Source organism: Colletotrichum tamarilloi (genome assembly GCF_030869305.1).
Source record: "Colletotrichum tamarilloi strain Tom-12 chromosome Unknown Scaffold_7.1, whole genome shotgun sequence".
Taxonomy (NCBI): Eukaryota; Fungi; Ascomycota; class Sordariomycetes; order Glomerellales; family Glomerellaceae; genus Colletotrichum; species Colletotrichum tamarilloi.
In genome coordinates this window covers 992,812-1,009,360 of record NW_026849390.1, presented here as the reverse complement: position 1 = coordinate 1,009,360, position 16,549 = coordinate 992,812, and the positions used below count along the sequence as shown (strand labels likewise).

The 16,549-nt window shown below is 55.0% G+C and overlaps 6 protein-coding genes across 6 annotated transcripts; 4 read left to right on the top strand and 2 right to left on the bottom strand.

The window, feature by feature from the left end:
• Nucleotides 1–474: 474 nt before the first annotated feature.
• CTAM01_03260 (uncharacterized protein) lies at nt 475–660 on the top strand (the record flags this gene model as incomplete). Its single annotated transcript, XM_060519296.1, has 1 exon — nt 475–660. The coding sequence occupies one exon, from the start codon at nt 475–477 to the stop codon at nt 658–660; it is 186 nt and encodes a 61-aa protein (XP_060386295.1).
• An 840-nt stretch (nt 661–1,500) lies between these two features.
• CTAM01_03259 (uncharacterized protein) lies at nt 1,501–1,632 on the bottom strand (the record flags this gene model as incomplete). Its single annotated transcript, XM_060519295.1, has 1 exon — nt 1,501–1,632. The coding sequence occupies one exon, from the start codon at nt 1,630–1,632 to the stop codon at nt 1,501–1,503; it is 132 nt and encodes a 43-aa protein (XP_060386294.1).
• Nucleotides 1,633–6,455: 4,823 nt separating this feature from the next.
• CTAM01_03258 (uncharacterized protein) lies at nt 6,456–7,087 on the top strand (the record flags this gene model as incomplete). The annotated part of the gene is made up of 2 exons (XM_060519294.1): nt 6,456–6,668; nt 6,758–7,087. 2 exons carry the CDS (start codon nt 6,456–6,458, stop codon nt 7,085–7,087), a joined length of 543 nt encoding a protein of 180 aa, XP_060386293.1.
• Nucleotides 7,088–7,825: 738 nt separating this feature from the next.
• Nucleotides 7,826–9,621, top strand: CTAM01_03257 (chaperone DnaJ; the record flags this gene model as incomplete). The annotated part of the gene is made up of 3 exons (XM_060519293.1): nt 7,826–8,011; nt 8,071–9,305; nt 9,447–9,621. 3 exons carry the CDS (start codon nt 7,826–7,828, stop codon nt 9,619–9,621), a joined length of 1,596 nt encoding a protein of 531 aa, XP_060386292.1.
• Nucleotides 9,622–10,223: 602 nt separating this feature from the next.
• On the bottom strand, nt 10,224–10,598 carry CTAM01_03256 (uncharacterized protein; the record flags this gene model as incomplete). Its single annotated transcript, XM_060519292.1, has 1 exon — nt 10,224–10,598. One exon carries the CDS (start codon nt 10,596–10,598, stop codon nt 10,224–10,226), a length of 375 nt encoding a protein of 124 aa, XP_060386291.1.
• A 2,068-nt stretch (nt 10,599–12,666) lies between these two features.
• Nucleotides 12,667–15,849, top strand: CTAM01_03255 (BRO1-like domain-containing protein; the record flags this gene model as incomplete). The annotated part of the gene is made up of 4 exons (XM_060519291.1): nt 12,667–12,929; nt 13,007–13,436; nt 13,520–14,671; nt 14,725–15,849. The coding sequence occupies 4 exons, from the start codon at nt 12,667–12,669 to the stop codon at nt 15,847–15,849; spliced, it is 2,970 nt and encodes a 989-aa protein (XP_060386290.1).
• Between the last annotated feature and the right edge of the window lie 700 nt (nt 15,850–16,549).

Sequence of the window (16,549 nt, the reverse complement as noted above, 5' to 3'; positions counted from 1 at the left end):
GCAAGACAGTGAACCTTGAGTGAAAGGATGGCGGGAGACGGGACGATGACATGGTGTTGTATCGGGTACGGGATCTGCTGATGGAAGCGGAGGTAGACTGTAGTGGCTGTAGTGCAAGATCAGGTACCTGGAGCTTCGGGGTACATTGACCCCGAACGGCGTGGTCCCTTGAGTGCGAAGTAAACCGAAGCGAACCGTTGCTGTCCGTCAGTGGCATTCCCCAGCTAACCTGAGGTTAAGGTAGGTACCTCAAACTCAAGGAAAGCGGCGACCGATTGCACGTCGGGGAGCGCCGCTGGGCAGATGGGTTGGTGTTCAGCGCTTGTGACAACTACAGCAGTAGCTGCGGCTGCCGTAGTAGCCGATGGAGCTTGGTCGCATGTCATCCGGCTGAGGCATCATCGTCCCGAGTAACCCGTGTTAAGCTCGATTCGTGGTCCTAAGCAATGTACAGTCTCCGGCACTGGAAGCTGAATGGACGTAGGTAGACGTGGACGTGGCGAATTGTCGTTCCTGATCCACGGCGGCATGTCTGGCTGGTACCAGGTGGGATTGTCTCTCAAATCCCCGGGGGGTTGGACTCGAAATGCCGGGAGACATGGTAAGGAACGGGAAGAGAACAGAAGGAAATATGGAGGGCGGGAAGGAGGCGACGGATGATGGAGAGACATATGAATAGAGAGAGGGAGAACGAGACAGACAGAATGGATTGGAATGCCTCACCTGAAGAAGATTTCACCTCGCCAAGTTGATGGACGCAAGGGCTCCCGCTGGACAGTGAACGGCAGTGCAGTGCAACGCAAAGCCAAACAAGGGGTGATGGTAGTTGGACGGGACGCGAAGCGCAGACACTGGCGTTTGTGTTGCTAATGTCGAGACAGGCAGAGAGAGTGCGCGCGAGAGAGAGAGAGAGAGATGGGGGCGGCACGGAAAGGCAGGAAACAATGTCGTCTTTCTTCTCGAAGCTCGGATGGCAGGGCAGAAAGAAAGATGTTTGCTGCCGCTGAAGATTCGGGCCTTGTGGAGGTGTCGAATGGAGTGAATGGTGGTGAGTGGGTGGTGTTTGTGCTTGGCTCGGTGCTTGGTGCTGATGCTGATGCTGATGCTGATGCTGGTCCACCGTGTTAGTAGTTTACTCCGTATGGATACTTCGTACGCAGCAATGGCGGCAAAGTCCTGGGGAAGTGGGTTGAATTGGAAAAACAAAAAAAGAAGCGTTTGACCATCTGGGCAGATGGATCGAGAGCGCAGAGTGGGAGTGTGGGGGGTCTTATGCCACCTCCCACTCCCACTCCCACTCCCCCTTCTCGTCAGTCTTGCCTCTCGATTCTCCAAGCATCCAAGGTAAGGTAAGCTTCCCCCTCTCTCTCTGCTTCCATTCTGTGCAGTGCAGGGCAGGGCAGGGCAGCCAGGCAGGCAAGAGTGTGCGGGTTCTCTCTTCCACCCCCCGTGCCCCCCCCCTTTCCCCCCCCCCTCCACCCTTCCAGACAAACCTGGCCATCATCGGTGAACCCAGGGTGTGGCCAAGGTGTGAGGCCCGCCGGCGATGCGATGCGATGCGATGCGCAGAACGCAGAAAGATGCCCTTGACCAAGCAGCTACTAAGCTGTGCACTTCCACAGGAGCACACATACCGCAGTACCTACACGGTAGGGCCGTAGCATGCTAGAAAAAAAAAAAGGTGTGGTGGGCCACGCCATGGAGGAGGGGTCCTTCATTAGTGCGCCTTCCTGCGCAGTATACTCCGTGACTCCGTACATAGTCACATAGAGTATCCGTAGAGTACATACATCTAAGTAATTATGAACATGTCATGTTGCGGTTGGAATGCTCCTTGACTTTGGGTGACTCCCCTTTTGAGACCCTTCCTTGGCACAGTCTACCGAATCGTCTTTGAGGGTGCACTCGGAGAGGGGGGAGGGGGAAACTGGAAAGATGATGCGGCCGGGCACTACTATCGTATATCCGTACATGCAATAATTGCCATGGCACCTCGCCTCTGGCAGGATAGACGCGCCGAGGGAACGGCCATCTCTGAAAGTGTGCTGCAGGGCAATATCGGAACTTGAACAAGGGCAACAGGCCGTGTAAGCAGAAGGGGGTATCCGCCTGGTCTTCGGTACCGTTCGCGAGAACCCGACAAAATAAAAGTTGACAAGTGACCACCTGTGCATGTGCGTTCCTGCGCCTCGTCATTTACCCTCATGGAAGAAAAGCGTGCGGTATCCGTCCGAGGCAGCCGCACCATGCTCCTCACGTTTCCTCTGTATAGGTACACGGAGAGAGAGGTAGGAAAAGAGCAATGAGCCCAGAAGCCTGGTTGGCCGCAAAATCCCGCTCCAACAGCCGTCGCTATAGTCGTAGCCGAGGAAAATGTAACTGAACATGCTCAAGACTGCCGGCCACCGCTGGGTCTGGTTGCAATCCATGGATGCGTTTCGTCGCGTGGGAAATCGGACACTTCTGACCTGCTTTTTTTCTACCTTGAGGGAGCCGAGATCGATCTGGTTGGCGTGGATAATAAAAAGACTAAGCCGTAAGTATATCGGGTCAGGAACCCCCCAACTCATCACATCGCTCGCCTCATCTTTTTTAGTCGACGGATATCGGTCGGCAAGCCGCCATGTTGAGCCAAGGTGAAGGAAGAATCAGTGACGTTTTGCTCTCACAATAGCTCCACATGGTTCCGAGTAGCGAGGCAACGGAGCGGGTCAGTCAAGCTGAGAGGGTGCTCTCATGACATTTCCAGGTGGTGGTCTCTGTCGTCGTACGACCGTCAACTGGATGAGCACAGCAAACACAGACTGGTCCCTTCGAGCTAGAGGGTCCCCGTCTAAAGACCCCCAAAGATCCCCCGAGTTCTCCTCGCTCGCCTTACGACAAGCATGCCCATGCCGTCCGTGACTGGCGTGGCTAGCTTCTGCAGGGATGGCCGGTGTGAGACTCGAGTCCCCTCAGTAGCTCACTTGAAGAAGACGAGACGTGTGGGGATGGGCGCGGTCTGGAGCTTGGACGGTGGACTTCACCCTTCTGGGGCGCCCTACCCCGGCCTATCGACATTCTTGCGTGGATCGGCCGCCAGTGTCGCCTAAGACTTCTCGAGCTTCTCTTTGGGGGTTATTGCTGCCAGCCTTTGCCAACCAGCATCTGCGTTATTTGACGGTTAGCTACCCACAGACGACACTGTCACAACTCCCACCGAGACCGTTCTCATTAGGGCAATTGTCCACGTAATTTGCTTCATGACCCTTTGCCGCTCTGTGGTACCTCGGCGTCAATGGTGCTAAGAGCTGCAAGATTGCTCCCCTCGAGGGTGGTGTTGTGTTGACAGAAAGTGAGACAATGTGAGAGGAGTACGTAGTACACCCTGAGCGTTGAGCAAGACGCAGAAGAGAGGCAGGGTTTCGCCACAAAACCAGCACAAATTTGCTGCAAATTGCCTGTCAATCACCCGTCACCGTTAATCCCACACGTGGTTATTCTCGTGGCAGGTCGCACCAGACCTACCAAACTGCCCGGCTATCGCGTCTAAGTTGTCGCTATCGAACCGAAGCTGCAGCACTCACTGATTAAGCTCGGAAACGGCCATGTTGTGGTACTCCAAGCTAGCCGCCCATCATACGCGTACGAATTCACCCAAAGGCGGATGCCATGTCGTTGTCGATCTTGTGCCAGTCATCAACCCCACGCTCTGAGGCTGAGATGCGTGAGGCACATCAGGAACAAATACCGCATTCTCGGGTGGGGCGTGGGTGAATCTTCCAAGTCGGCATAGTCTCAATATCGAAGCAGACGGATACGTTCAAAAGAGTATTTCCGGAGTCTCAGCCGGTACTTCGGCCATCCTTGTTGATGCACTCTTCATACCTTGGCTCTTCTCATCTCGTAATGGGTTCCCAATCTGGTATAGACCCTGAAATCGGAAAGGCAGCACACGACCCTTCTTGGTCGGGGCACTGACACTCCAAATCTGCTCGTGGGCAGCTATCCACGCCCGACTTCCATCGATGCCGGCAGTCAAATGAGCTCAAGTCGCATTGCTTCGGTCAACAGATTAGCGGTTACTGGTTGGAAATAGCTGTTCGACTCGGAAACGATGGATCTTCGGACTCGCTACCCTGGTACCCTGCACCGCAATAGTTCTTCGTAGCTGCGCAGGACGCTTTATCTTTTCCCGCTGGTTGTCACGCAACCATACAACTCATTTGAAATGGCGACGACCCAGCTGGATTTCGAATCGCCTCTCTCCAGGCAGGTTATGATGCCACCTGGCATGGATTATCGAATCTCCGGAAGAGAAGGAGGCCGAGGAAATTTGGCGTTCAAGTTGCCAGCTAGATGATGTCGATAATACTCCGTAGCCGTCATCTTTAACTGTACATACTCTGCAGCCTAGGGCCGAGGCGACTCGCGAAAAGTTGTGGTGGAGGTGGGTGCAGGGATATTTAGCTGATCGTCGGTCAGCGCCTGTTGGAGGAAAACCACAGACAGTCGGCTCCACTCACGGTGAACTTCGGCAGGGACATGGGCTCCTTCGCAAGCTGGCCGTGGGCCAGCAAGGGTGAGGGTAACAACTAAATGATCTCCCTGGCAAGCCACAGTTCGGAAGCATATCGAACTGACAGCAAAGTTGATGGCGTTCGTGTTGGTCTTGGAGTTGCGGTTCCTTGGACGATTTGTATGGTCATGCCATCAAGTCTTCTTTTCGGATGAATATCATTGGTAGGTATTTGTGGCGCCTACGGCGGACAAAAGGTCGTGAGGGTTCAGGTCTCTCATCGAAAGCGTGCCACTTGCGCATGTCCTTGCGGATTGGAGCCGTGGCCAGGTTTAACACCTGACCAATCCACACGCTGATGCGCGTTCGACTGAGGATGCCCGATCATGCATCGTTTGGGTAGTCAGCCCCCCTTCTCGCGGCCTTTGGCAGGACCATGGCGTCAGTCAAATGAATAGACGAAATTTCGAGGCCTCAAAGCAGACGATATTCCCTCATGTTTGGCCTGCGTACTCCGTAGTTAGTTTCGATATTAGTTGAGGAATAGAGCAGATAGCACGCCGTGGGGCTCTCAAGTCTGGCGTCGAAAGAAAGTTTGGGGGTCTCTTGGTCCACCTGCGTCTCGACGCGGGATGACCCTCGTGTGTATAGATTCAATTACGTGCGAGATGGCAACCCAAGCTACTGGGCCAGCCACACCTAGTGTTTCGTACAGCGTGGGGGATAGAAACCCAGACACAGTCGTGCCGGGCAAATCTCGCGGGCCGTATGTTGACTCGGGTATCTGTATGGCCGGGAGCCCTGGAGGTCTTGAGATGCCCTGGCTCGATCAGGAGGCCAAGAATGAAGGAGAAGCTCCCTTGGTGCTCGCGGATGTGGCCGATATGCTCGTGCAGCCAAGAGTCGTCCTCCCTCAATGTGGGGAAATTGGGGTTGAGTTGGTGAGAGGGGATTGTCCCGTGCAAGCAGACGTCAATCCTTGGGCGCACAACATCCTTCAATTTTCAAGCTCTGCTGAATAAGTACTGCATTCTGTGATTTTGATTTGCGGCGGACGGGAGCTTTCCCAATCGAGAGCTTGATTTACTGCCCCTGCCTGGATTGGCAAATTGCCAATCGGAGCCCGTGTGTTGTTTACTGGCCGGTGGCACGCATTGCTTCCAGTGTACATATCTTCTAAGTCGCAGCTGCTGATATTGCCTCGAGATTGGATGCATTGGTGAAGGGCATTTGGCTTCCACGAGTCTGAAATAGTAGGATCTGTTGTGTTCAATGAAAGGACTGGACAACGGGAATAGGTAGCCGCCGTCTGGAGTTGGAGAGCGCGGAAAAAGGTGAGGGGCCGATGGAAACTCCACCCTCGAGGGAGGGTCCACCATTGCGCTATCCCAATTAGGCTGGAGCTGAAAATTTGCTCCGGAGCCGACAGGTGCATGTAACTTAGGTAAGCAGGCAGAATGTCGGGGATCACATTTCGAGCAGCGACTTTGTGTATGTACGTACCGATGTCGCACCACATTGACGCCAGCAACGGGGCCCAACTTTTCCAGGCACAACCTCTCGTGCCTCTCCAACTGTTCAGCGCTCGCTGTTCAGAGTTCGCGCCAGACCCCGAATTCCGCCATGCCGCCAATGGCCGCCCCGCAGCTCGCTCCTGGACGCAGGCAGGGCCCTGGGCAACCTGCTAGCAACCAACAGAGGCACCGCCGGCTGTTTGGTGCCATGACGTGAGAAAAAATCCCCTTCTCGCCCACACCACGCATCCACGCACGCTTCCACTCTCTCGCCCCGGCCCTGCCTCTCTTCCCCCCTCACCACACCTCACCAAATTCTTCCCAGTCTCCGTTCTCGAGTACGATGTGATACCTGAGCACGCCTCTCTCCTCCATTTCCTACGACCTGTACCAAACCAGCTACGACGGTCTCGGCAAATCCTTATTTCATCCCTACTACCGTCATGGCACCCAAATCTTCCAAGGTCGCTCACGACGACACAAAGTCCGAGAACACAAACACCAAAGAGAAGCACACGTCTAGTTCTGGTAGTCACTCGAATGGCAAGCTTCGCCGTGTAGCTAGCTCGACGGGCTCTCAATTGCGAGAAGTCACGAATGCCAACGCTTCTGCTGACGCTCCCGCTCCGGCCAAGGAGACTGCCCAAAATCCTGGCGTAAGAATACACCTCACCCCTTCGACCTCGCTATACCCACGCAGGCATCCCAGCCTTGTAAGACTGCCGGCTAACTTTGTCCTTTCCAGATTCAATGGAAAACCTTTGAGCGAGACACACTCCATGCGTACCGTCGCGAACACCACCTCAACACACCTACCTCCTTCTCTTGCTCGTACCGTCAATTGGTCCTTTCGCGACCCGGTGGCATTGGCCTACACTCCCCAACGATGGCCCGGAAGAAGGAGAATAGAAGGCAGAGCAAAGAGCAGCTAGCGATGACGGTACGGAAACACTTCAATGGTGTCGGCATACAAGAAAACGATGTCATCGTCGACTTTATTCACAAAGTCAGGAGCCAGGCCATAACCAAGGGCGACCGCCACAGAAGAGCGAATTCGAAATCGCACGACACTTGAAGACCTTAATGACGGAATGACTACTATTTGGGAATTGAACGCATCGAAAGAAGTTGGTTGACGGGCGTCTTTGTGTGTCACCGGAGCATAGAGCCACGCCCGGCCATTTGGGCGATTTCGGACTGCATAATGATACCTCACCGTGGGCAGGAAACCCCCCATGACGATAGACGACAAAGGCTAGACCCTTTGTCTCAATTTTTTCTTACATAGTTATGATCTATTACAGTAATGGAATATGGAGTTTTGGATCGGAAGAGTCTTCAGAAATCTACATTTAGTCTTGACATTGGCGCCTTAATTCCCCCCGGCTGCTCCTCCGAGTCCCGGCGCACCATAGGCTTTCATGCACGCACAACGCGCATCCCCCAGAAGTAGCCGCGAATTTCCACCTGCGGGCTGTGGGGCCTGTTCGCGAGCCACTTAAAGCCATCCCAAATTGCTGACGTGAAGCTTGAGGTGCAGCAGTTGTCCCCATTTTACCTATCCAAATTACCCCCGGTCCCCCTGCACTCACCCGCGCCTTTCTTGCTGTGGGTGCCTGAGGCAATCACCGACTTTCGGCTTAGCATCGGGCCAAAAAAAAGTTGATATCATCCCGTCTTTCAATGGCATCGAAGGGCAAAGAATTTGCGGGAGAGTTCCACTTGGACGTTGATGCTTTTTCCGCATCCCCGGGCCAATTTAACCCCCTAAAATCTACGACATACTGCTTCAGATGAATCGACAAGCTTCACAATGAATGCAAGCATTCTCACCAAGGCAGTGGCACCGGGCCGTCTGCTGTCCAGCCGTATTTCCAGGCAATCCAAGCTCAAGGATTCGGTCTGCAAACGCGCCCAAATCCACACCGTCACTTGTACCGTTAGACCCACGAAGCCTCTAGCTTCCCGGGTGACATCTCAAGCTCCCTCATCCAAACGTGTAAGTAAATGTCGCTTGCTAAAGTGTCTAGACAGCTTGCTGAGTGTTTACCTTTCAAGGCATTTCATGCGACATCCACCAACCTCGCACCGAGCGACCCCTACAAGACCCTGGGTGTTGACAAATCAGCATCTGCGGGCGACATCAAGAAGGCATACTACGGCCTAGCGAAGAAATACCATCCCGACACCAACAAAGATGCCGGAGCCAAGGAGAAGTTTGGCGAGATCCAGAGCGCATACGAAATCCTGTCCGACCCCAAGAAGAAGCAGCAATTCGACCAGTACGGTGCTGCCGGCTTCGACCCCAGCGGCGGCGGCGGCGACCCGTTCGGAGGCGCTGGAAACCCATTCGGCGGCGGGTTCGGAGGACAGGGCGGCTTCGGCGGCGCCGGCGGCTTCAACTTTGACGACATCTTCTCCGCGTTCACGGGCGGCCAGGGCTTCGGACGCCGCGGCGGCGGCGGAGGAGGCGGACGGAACCCCTTCCAGCAGGAGATCCTGGTGGGCGACAACATTGAGGTGCAGTCGAGCATATCCTTCATGGAGGCGGCCAAGGGAACGAGCAAGACCATCACGGTGACGCCCCTGACGGAGTGCGGGACGTGTACGGGCAGCGGGCTCAAGCAGGGCACCAAGCGGTCGGCGTGCAAGTCGTGCAATGGGACGGGCACGCGGGTGCATTTCATGAACGGCGGGTTCCAGATGGCGTCGACGTGCGGCAGCTGCGGCGGCACGGGCACGACGATCCCCCGGGGGTCGGAGTGCAGGTCGTGCGCGGGCAACGGCGTCGTGAGGGAGCGCAAGACCATCACGGTCGACATCCCCGCGGGCATCGAGGACGGGATGCGTCTGCGCGTCGACGGCGCGGGCGACGCGCCCGTGACGGGCAAGAATGCCGAGGCGGGCATGCGGACGCAAAAGGGCGACCTCTACGTCTTTGTGCGCGTCGCGACGGATCCCAAGTTCCGCAGGGCCGGGTCGGATATCCTGTACACGGCCAGCATCCCCATCACGACGGCGATGCTCGGCGGCGAGGTCACGGTGCCGACGCTCGACGGGCAGGTCAACGTCAAGGTGGCGACGGGCACCAACACGGGCGACAAGCTGACGCTGTCGGGCATGGGCATGAAGAAGCTCAACGGCAGGCGGGGCGGCTCCGGCGACCTCAAGGTGGAGTTCCGGGTTAATATGCCCAAGTATCTGAGCGCGAACCAGCGTACGCTGGTGGAGATGCTGGCGAACGAGATGGGAGACAAGACGGCGCGGAAGATTATGAACGTCACTCCCCAGGGGTGAGTCCTTTTCCCCGCGCGAGAACACGAACGAGCGAGCCAGCCGACACCGGGCTTTCCCTCCTCTTCTTTCCTCTCTACCTCACACTATCCTGACGTTAGGATACCTCGACACCCGTTTTTACTAATTCCCGAAAGCAGAACCCAGCCAGCATCCCCGGATGACTCCGAGACTCACAAGAACGAGGGCTTCCTCAAGTCCATGTGGCACACCCTGACGAACCACCCGGCTCACCAGAAGCCTGGTGAGGACGGTGCGGCACCAACGGAGAAGAAGACGGACGAGAAGAAGGACGAGTCTAAGAAGGATTCTTAAGCTCTCGGTGGCTCAACTTGAGCTGAAGTGTGTCTCTAATGTCCTCCGTCCTTGTACCATATCTCGGGCCTCCTTGCGCGGGCCTTGGCGGGTGTAGACGCGAACTTATAGAAGAGCGGGAAAGTGTTGGAGGATCTTGCATGGCAGGTGTTTAACAAGGTTTTTATTCCTGGGTTTCTGGCTTCTTTGTGCTCCCCGACCTTCAGAAGGGGGAAAGGAGGTTGCCGGCCCATGTTTGTTTGGTTTATGGAGGAAGCCTCATTGCTTTACTCGATTGTATTATTCACATGACTAAGAAAAAAGTGTACACTGTAGTATAGACCATAGGAGAGAGAAGAGATGGGAGGGGGGGAGAGGAGGGGGAGGAAAGAAGGATAAGCCAGCTCCCCGCGGAGGCCACTCACCTCAGATTATTTACAAAGGACCACACCCAATCAATGAAGACAATATTCAACAACTTCTTTCTTAACTACGTTCGCAGGAGTGAACTGCGGCCAGAGAAATGGGGAATCCGAGAAGGTGACCTTCTCGTGACGCGGGGCGCTTAGGGATCTTGACGATGAGACGCATAGAATTCATGTGAGCGCCGTGATGCTCACTTATCATTCAGGGTCTGGCTGGTTGGTTCCGGCCGCAGAAACGGCGTTTTGCCGCGCACCAGGAAACTGAAAGCAACGGGAGAAATGCCACAAAGGAATGGAAAGACGGGGATCCTTGCAAGGAGCGGGCCGTTCGGGCCTGGCACCTGGTCCTGGCTCGGGTCCCTGAAAGTGGGACCACGAAGCGCCGGCCGCCGGCGACCAATGGGAGGCCCGGGTAGAGGGGTAGCTAGAGGTCCGGATATTGGGTGGCCCGTCACCTGCATGAAGGTCGGGGCCAATGTGGTTGCGGAAGCGTGGGTTGTCGAAGTTTGGGTGAAGCGTGTTTGTGAGTGTTAGTGGGATTGCGGATGGACTCTTCTGATATTGAAGGGGCATCGCGTCGTTGATGGTTAAGCTGCTTTCTCTACTGTCGAGTATCTGTAGCGCATTTACAGGTTCCTGCTCGGTTGAGATGAAGAAGTGTGGGTGAATTTGTTCCGCCCACGTGTAATGGTCAAGTCATCTCTGTCGGTAAAGAAGAGAATTGCTGACATGCAGCAGAGTCGGAACGTACATGTAAGCAGCGATGGGACCGTGATGAGCAGAAGGTGCGGTCTGGCCAAGGTGGAACTGAACGGAACCGCATGGATATCACGAGACAGCCATGCCAAAGCTAGCTGGGTCGAGCTGCTCGGAGCAGACTATCGGGGGTGGAGTGAGGCCGCATGCGAGAGACGGAGGAGAGTTGCGTTGGGCAACGTCTCACTGTGATCCCGCCAGAGATGAGGGATAGGCCATTTGGGCATGTCGACGCGATAGGCGAGGTAACCTGATCAACGGCGAGGTGATTGGGACCCGGACCACAAGTAGATTTGAGGTCTCATCGTGTTGATGTTACTTTGTGATATTGGCACCAGAGGGTCGGGATAGGCGCGTTTAGCTAGATGTAGATAGATGCCCGATCGAGAGTCGGTTGAGGGCGCCTGGCTACGGCTGAATTGTCTGGTGGACTGACGGATCATTGGGAGCTGCCACTATTCGCCCTGCGTAGGTGCCGTCACTTGGATTGAAGCAATGGAAGTGTGAGAAGCTGCCTACAGAAAAGTCACGAAAGAGGAACCTGGAATCTTCACAGTTCACTTGTGAGTCAAGTGCGACGGACAGGTTCGTACCCTCGTCTAGGCCCCCGCCAAAAGCCAGGAACATCCCCGGCTCGCGGTGGACAATTCTCACTGCCTGGCGGCTACGTAAGACAGCCCAACGCATCTTCTCCCAGTATTCGTGAGGTACACGTTACGCGCCAACGTCAACACCACTCACACGAGGCTAAGCCGAGCAGTGCAACAAGACTACGGCGACGAATAAAGACGGCGCAGACTTTTGCTTGTCTCCAATCTCCGAGGCCTGGGCGCTTCGTCAACCAAGCATATATCACCAACAGTCCGGAACCGCCACCGCCAGAGGCGCAACCTGGGGTGATTAGGTGTTTGAAGACGAAAACGAGACGCCTGACGACGCCGAGCCATCTCGGGCAAGACGAAAGCTGCCCCGCCCTTCCCAAGAAGCTCCTCTTTAGGCCCTCTGTCTAAATTACCGACAGTCCCTCATCTCGCCAGGTCCCCCAGCATTATGACCTCACAGGAACACGAGTCTGGTACATTCCTTCGCAAGCAATAGCCAGGGAGGCGAAAAGAAAGAAACAAAGAAAGAGGAAAACAACGATATTGTTGCCGCCTTTGCAAGACAATTTGTTGCCAGCCTTCGTACTACCACACCAACACCCTCCAGTCAATCTGCACCTCATCTTGAACAGGCACCAAAACTTAAGGCCGGCCGCAGAACAGCAACCCACCCGACCACAGCCAGCGCCATCAGCGCCGCCGAGAGCAACTACCCGACCACGGCGGGCGTCCTTCTCCATCAACCAGCAGCCAGCGGCACCACAAACCGGGTCTGCCTCTCTGCCCATCAGCAACCGAGCACACGTAAGGTATATGCACTACCTACTCTTGTCGGGTACCTGACCTGGCCTGACTTACTACCTATTAGGTTGACAGAGGGTCGGAAGTACGTACTCACGATTGAGCTTGGGTGCACTGACTCTCAACTGCCCCCGACCAAGCTGCTACCATTCTGGGCTCCTTCAATCGTCGCTGCCCGCCCCCACCCCGCACTCCGCCCGCCACGGCAAGACAGACAGCAACCAGCAACCTGCCCAGCGACCTGACCGGAGAGCTGCATCCGTCCACCTCCAGCCCGTCGCTTTTTCTTCCCAAGGCCACCTCTAAAGAGGCCCCGTATGCCACCCAATCATCAAGACATTTGAACGAGGCTACCCATCACAGCAAACCACCCCTCCGACTGCGATTCACTGTCCCCTGCGACATCCCCGCGATTCCTCCGGGCCGAAACCTCGTCTCCGGAGCTGGCCTCGTCGCCCTCTTTCAAAATGACGCAGTCGCCCATGATCTCCTCGCCTCTCAAGGCCACAAACGAAATCGACTGGGTCACTCCGCTGAAGGACTACATCAGAGATACATACGGCGATGATCCTGAACGCTATGCCGAGGAGTGCGCCACCCTCAATCGTCTGCGACAGGACGTGAGGGGCGCCGGCAAGGACAGCACCTCGGGTCGCGATATGCTCTACAGATACTACGGCCAGCTCGAGCTTCTCGACTTGCGCTTTCCTGTCGATGAGCAACACATCAAGATCTCCTTCACCTGGTATCTCTTCCGCTGCCCCTGCTGCGTCTCGCGGCCCAACGCGCCGTTAGATCATTCTAACCCCTAGTGTTTTGCAGGTTTGACGCCTTTACACATAAATCGACGGCCCAATATTCGCTCGCCTTCGAAAAGGCTTCCATAATATTCAACATCTCCGCCGTCCTATCGTGTCACGCCGCCCATCAAACAAGATCCGAGGAGTCGGGCCTCAAGGCCGCGTACCACTCTTTTCAAGCCTCCGCCGGCATGTTCACTTACATCAACGAGAACTTTCTCCACGCACCTTCGTCCGACCTTAGCCGCGAAACCGTCAAAACTCTCATTTCAATCATGTTGGCACAGGCTCAAGAGGTTTTCCTAGAGAAGCAAGTGGCGGATCAGAAGAAGGTGGCCTTGCTAGCCAAGCTCTCCAGCCAGGCAGCGTACTTGTACGGGCAAGCTGTTGAGGGTGTCCAAGACAACTTCAATAGGGCCATATTTGAGAAAGTCTGGCTTCTCATGGTTCAGGTAAGGATTGCGAGCACAGTGTCTCGGGACTCCCATCAGGGGTGGTTTACAACCATGTGCTGTGGCTCTGCTAACAGACTTAGGTCAAATTCAACCTCCTGAGCTCCATGTCGCAGTACTATCAGGCCCTCGCCGATGACGAAGCTGGTCAGCATGGAACTGCTGTCGCGAGACTTCAAGCTGCAGAAACCCAGGGCAAGGAGGCAAGCCGCATCGCTGCCAATTTCCCAAGCTCAGTACCCCCGAGCTCGAACCTCAGCGCCGAGACTGGTGGGCTTTTGGTCGAGTTTAGTAAACGGCACTTGTCGACTGTTCAGGACAAACTCAAAGAGTTCAGCAAGGATAACGATTTCATCTACCATCAAACCGTACCCGCGGAGGCCAGCCTTCCACCCGTCCCGAAGCTTCCTGCATCAAAACCAATCCCTGTCAGCGAGCTCTACGCCGGCCAAGATATCCAGCGCATTACTGGACCCGACCTTTTCTCCAAGATTGTGCCCCTGGCTGTGACGGAATCGGCCAGTCTTTACGATGAGGAGAAGGCCAAGTTGATCAGAGCTGAGACGGAACGAGTGGACACGGCGAACAGCGAAATGGCAGCAAGTCTGGACTACTTGAGACTTCCCGGCGCTCTGCAGGTTCTCAAAGGTGGTGTCGATCAAGAAATCATGCCAGATGAGGAGTTCAGGACTTGGTGTGAGGATGTTGCGGGGCATGAAGATCCCGCTGCCATTTTCGATATCTTGAGATCCGACAAGGACATCATTGTGAACACACTGGATAAGAACACGAAACAACTGGATATGGAAGAAAGTGTGTGCGAGAAGATGCGATCCAAATACGAGAACGAATGGACCCAGCAACCGAGTTCGAGATTAACATCAACTCTGCGAAGCGATATCAGGAACTACCGAGAAGCGTTGGAAGAGGCAGCGAGAAGCGACAATCAACTGGCGGCAAAATTACGGCAAAATGAAGTCGAATTCGAGGAGATGAGGGCGGCAGCCTCCCACGGAAGTATCGAGTCCCTGTTTCAACATGCCGTCAGCAAGGTGCGCGGAAAATCGAGCAATGTTACGAGTCCTTTGGGCAACGAGCCAAACCTGCTGGATGTCGACTTTGACGAAGGGGGCCCGAGTGTCGTTGACCAAATCCACAAAGTGGAAGAGATCATGAAGAAGTTGAACCTGATCAAAAGAGAACGCAATCAAGTGTTGAAAGACCTCAAGGAAAAGGTTTGTTCATTGAAGTCCTTGCAGAAAGCCGAACAATGCACTAACATCCGTAGGTTCACAACGACGACATCTCGGAAATTCTGATTTTGAACAAAAAGTCAATAACCAATTACGAGAACCAACTCTTCCAGTCAGAGTTGGAAAAGTTCCGGCCATACCAGAACAGATTGCTACAGGCAAATCACAAGCAGTCCGCCTTGATGAAGGACTTGACAACCAGCTTCAACACACTGCTGCAGGACAAGCGGGTCCGTTCGGAGCAGAGCAAGTACGAGACAGTGCAACGCCAAAGGACATCGGTCATGAACAAGTACAAGCGGGCGTATCAGGAGTTCCTCGACCTGGAGGCTGGTCTTCAAGGTGCCAAGACTTGGTATGCTGAGATGAAGGAGACCGTACAAAGCCTTGAGAAGAACGTCGATACGTTCGTCAACAACAGGCGGTCTGAGGGGGCTCAACTCCTCAACAGCATTGAGCAGGAGCGGTCGACTCGTAAAGACGCACATGCTGAGCTGGAGCGCGAGCGTCTGAGGGGTTTGATGGAGCGTATGTCCATGGAGCCTCCTGTGTCGTCACCCAAGCCCGCCTCGAACCGGCCAACGCCGTCGCCTTTGAACTTCGCCAACAACTCGACTCCGCGATACCCCCAGACCAACTTTTCGGGTCAGTACCAAGTCCCTCAGTCTCCGCCTCCGAACCAGCAGCAATACCCGAGCTTCGCCGCCCCTCCCACCTCGCAATCTTACACGCCTCAGCCGGCGAATACATACGGCCAGCCAGCATACAATCCGAGTCAGTACGGCCGCACTCCCGGCCCAACATCACCGCCTCCCCACCAGTCCACTTTTGGCCCAACTGTCTTGCGAGGCCCGGCTTCGCCCCCGCCAACGCAGACCTCATTCAATCAGAACCAGCAGTACGGCAGTTTCCCTAACCCACAGCAACAACAGCAACAAATGCCTGCCGGGTTCGTTCCGCCGCCTCCGCCTCCTGGTCCTCCACCATTGGGCCCTCAGCAGACTTTCTACGGCCAGCAGGATTACCAACAGCAGCAACAGCAACACCAAAACTATCCGCAGCAAAACCCACAAAGTGCCTACCCTTCTAGTGCGCACCCACGGTCAGCTCAGCCTCAACAGAACAGTGATCCTTGGGCGGGATTGAACAACTGGAAATAAGAGTGGCTGGAAATGACGAGTCGCAAGTTGAGGACGTTGATAACACTTCAAGTGGCGGTAGATTTTGCGCGAAGCACGCAACTGAGAGTTATGTAGCTGCTTAACATCTAAGACGAGCGAGTGTTGGTTGCAGGCAGGATGGTACCACAAAATCAATGGTTCGAGTAGGCCTAAGGCGTGATGAGGCTTGCCGGTAGGCACGACAAACTAGTAAGACATCTTGGGAGGGGGAAAGCCGAATGAGAGTGGTGAGCGGCTTATACATAGACCAAACAACCAACCACAATTGCATGAAATAACATACTATTGATTGATGTGACGGACTGTCCAGGTAGTCTGAGATAGGTTTTCATCACCTCGAGCTCCCAGATTAGTGCATGCCCACCCAACCATGGGTAAAGTAAACTCTTCGTTCGAACTATCAGAAATGCCCAAAAATTAAAAAAAAAAAAAAAAAAAAAAAGAGTTCACCCCCCCGGTGGCGAATGGGGACTACATCTCTGGTGCTCATGCTGGGACTCGAACACGGGACCTCTGAGCCTTCACCGAGTAGGCTGTTCGTGGGCTTCAACCACTCCGCCAACCAGCCAGTTTTGACCTGACCCCCGAGGGGGCGCCTGCTGGCTGGTGACGGGAATGGAGGTGAGGTGGTATATATGGGATTGTTGTGTGTAAGGTGTTCAGGGGGGAGGTGCGGTGG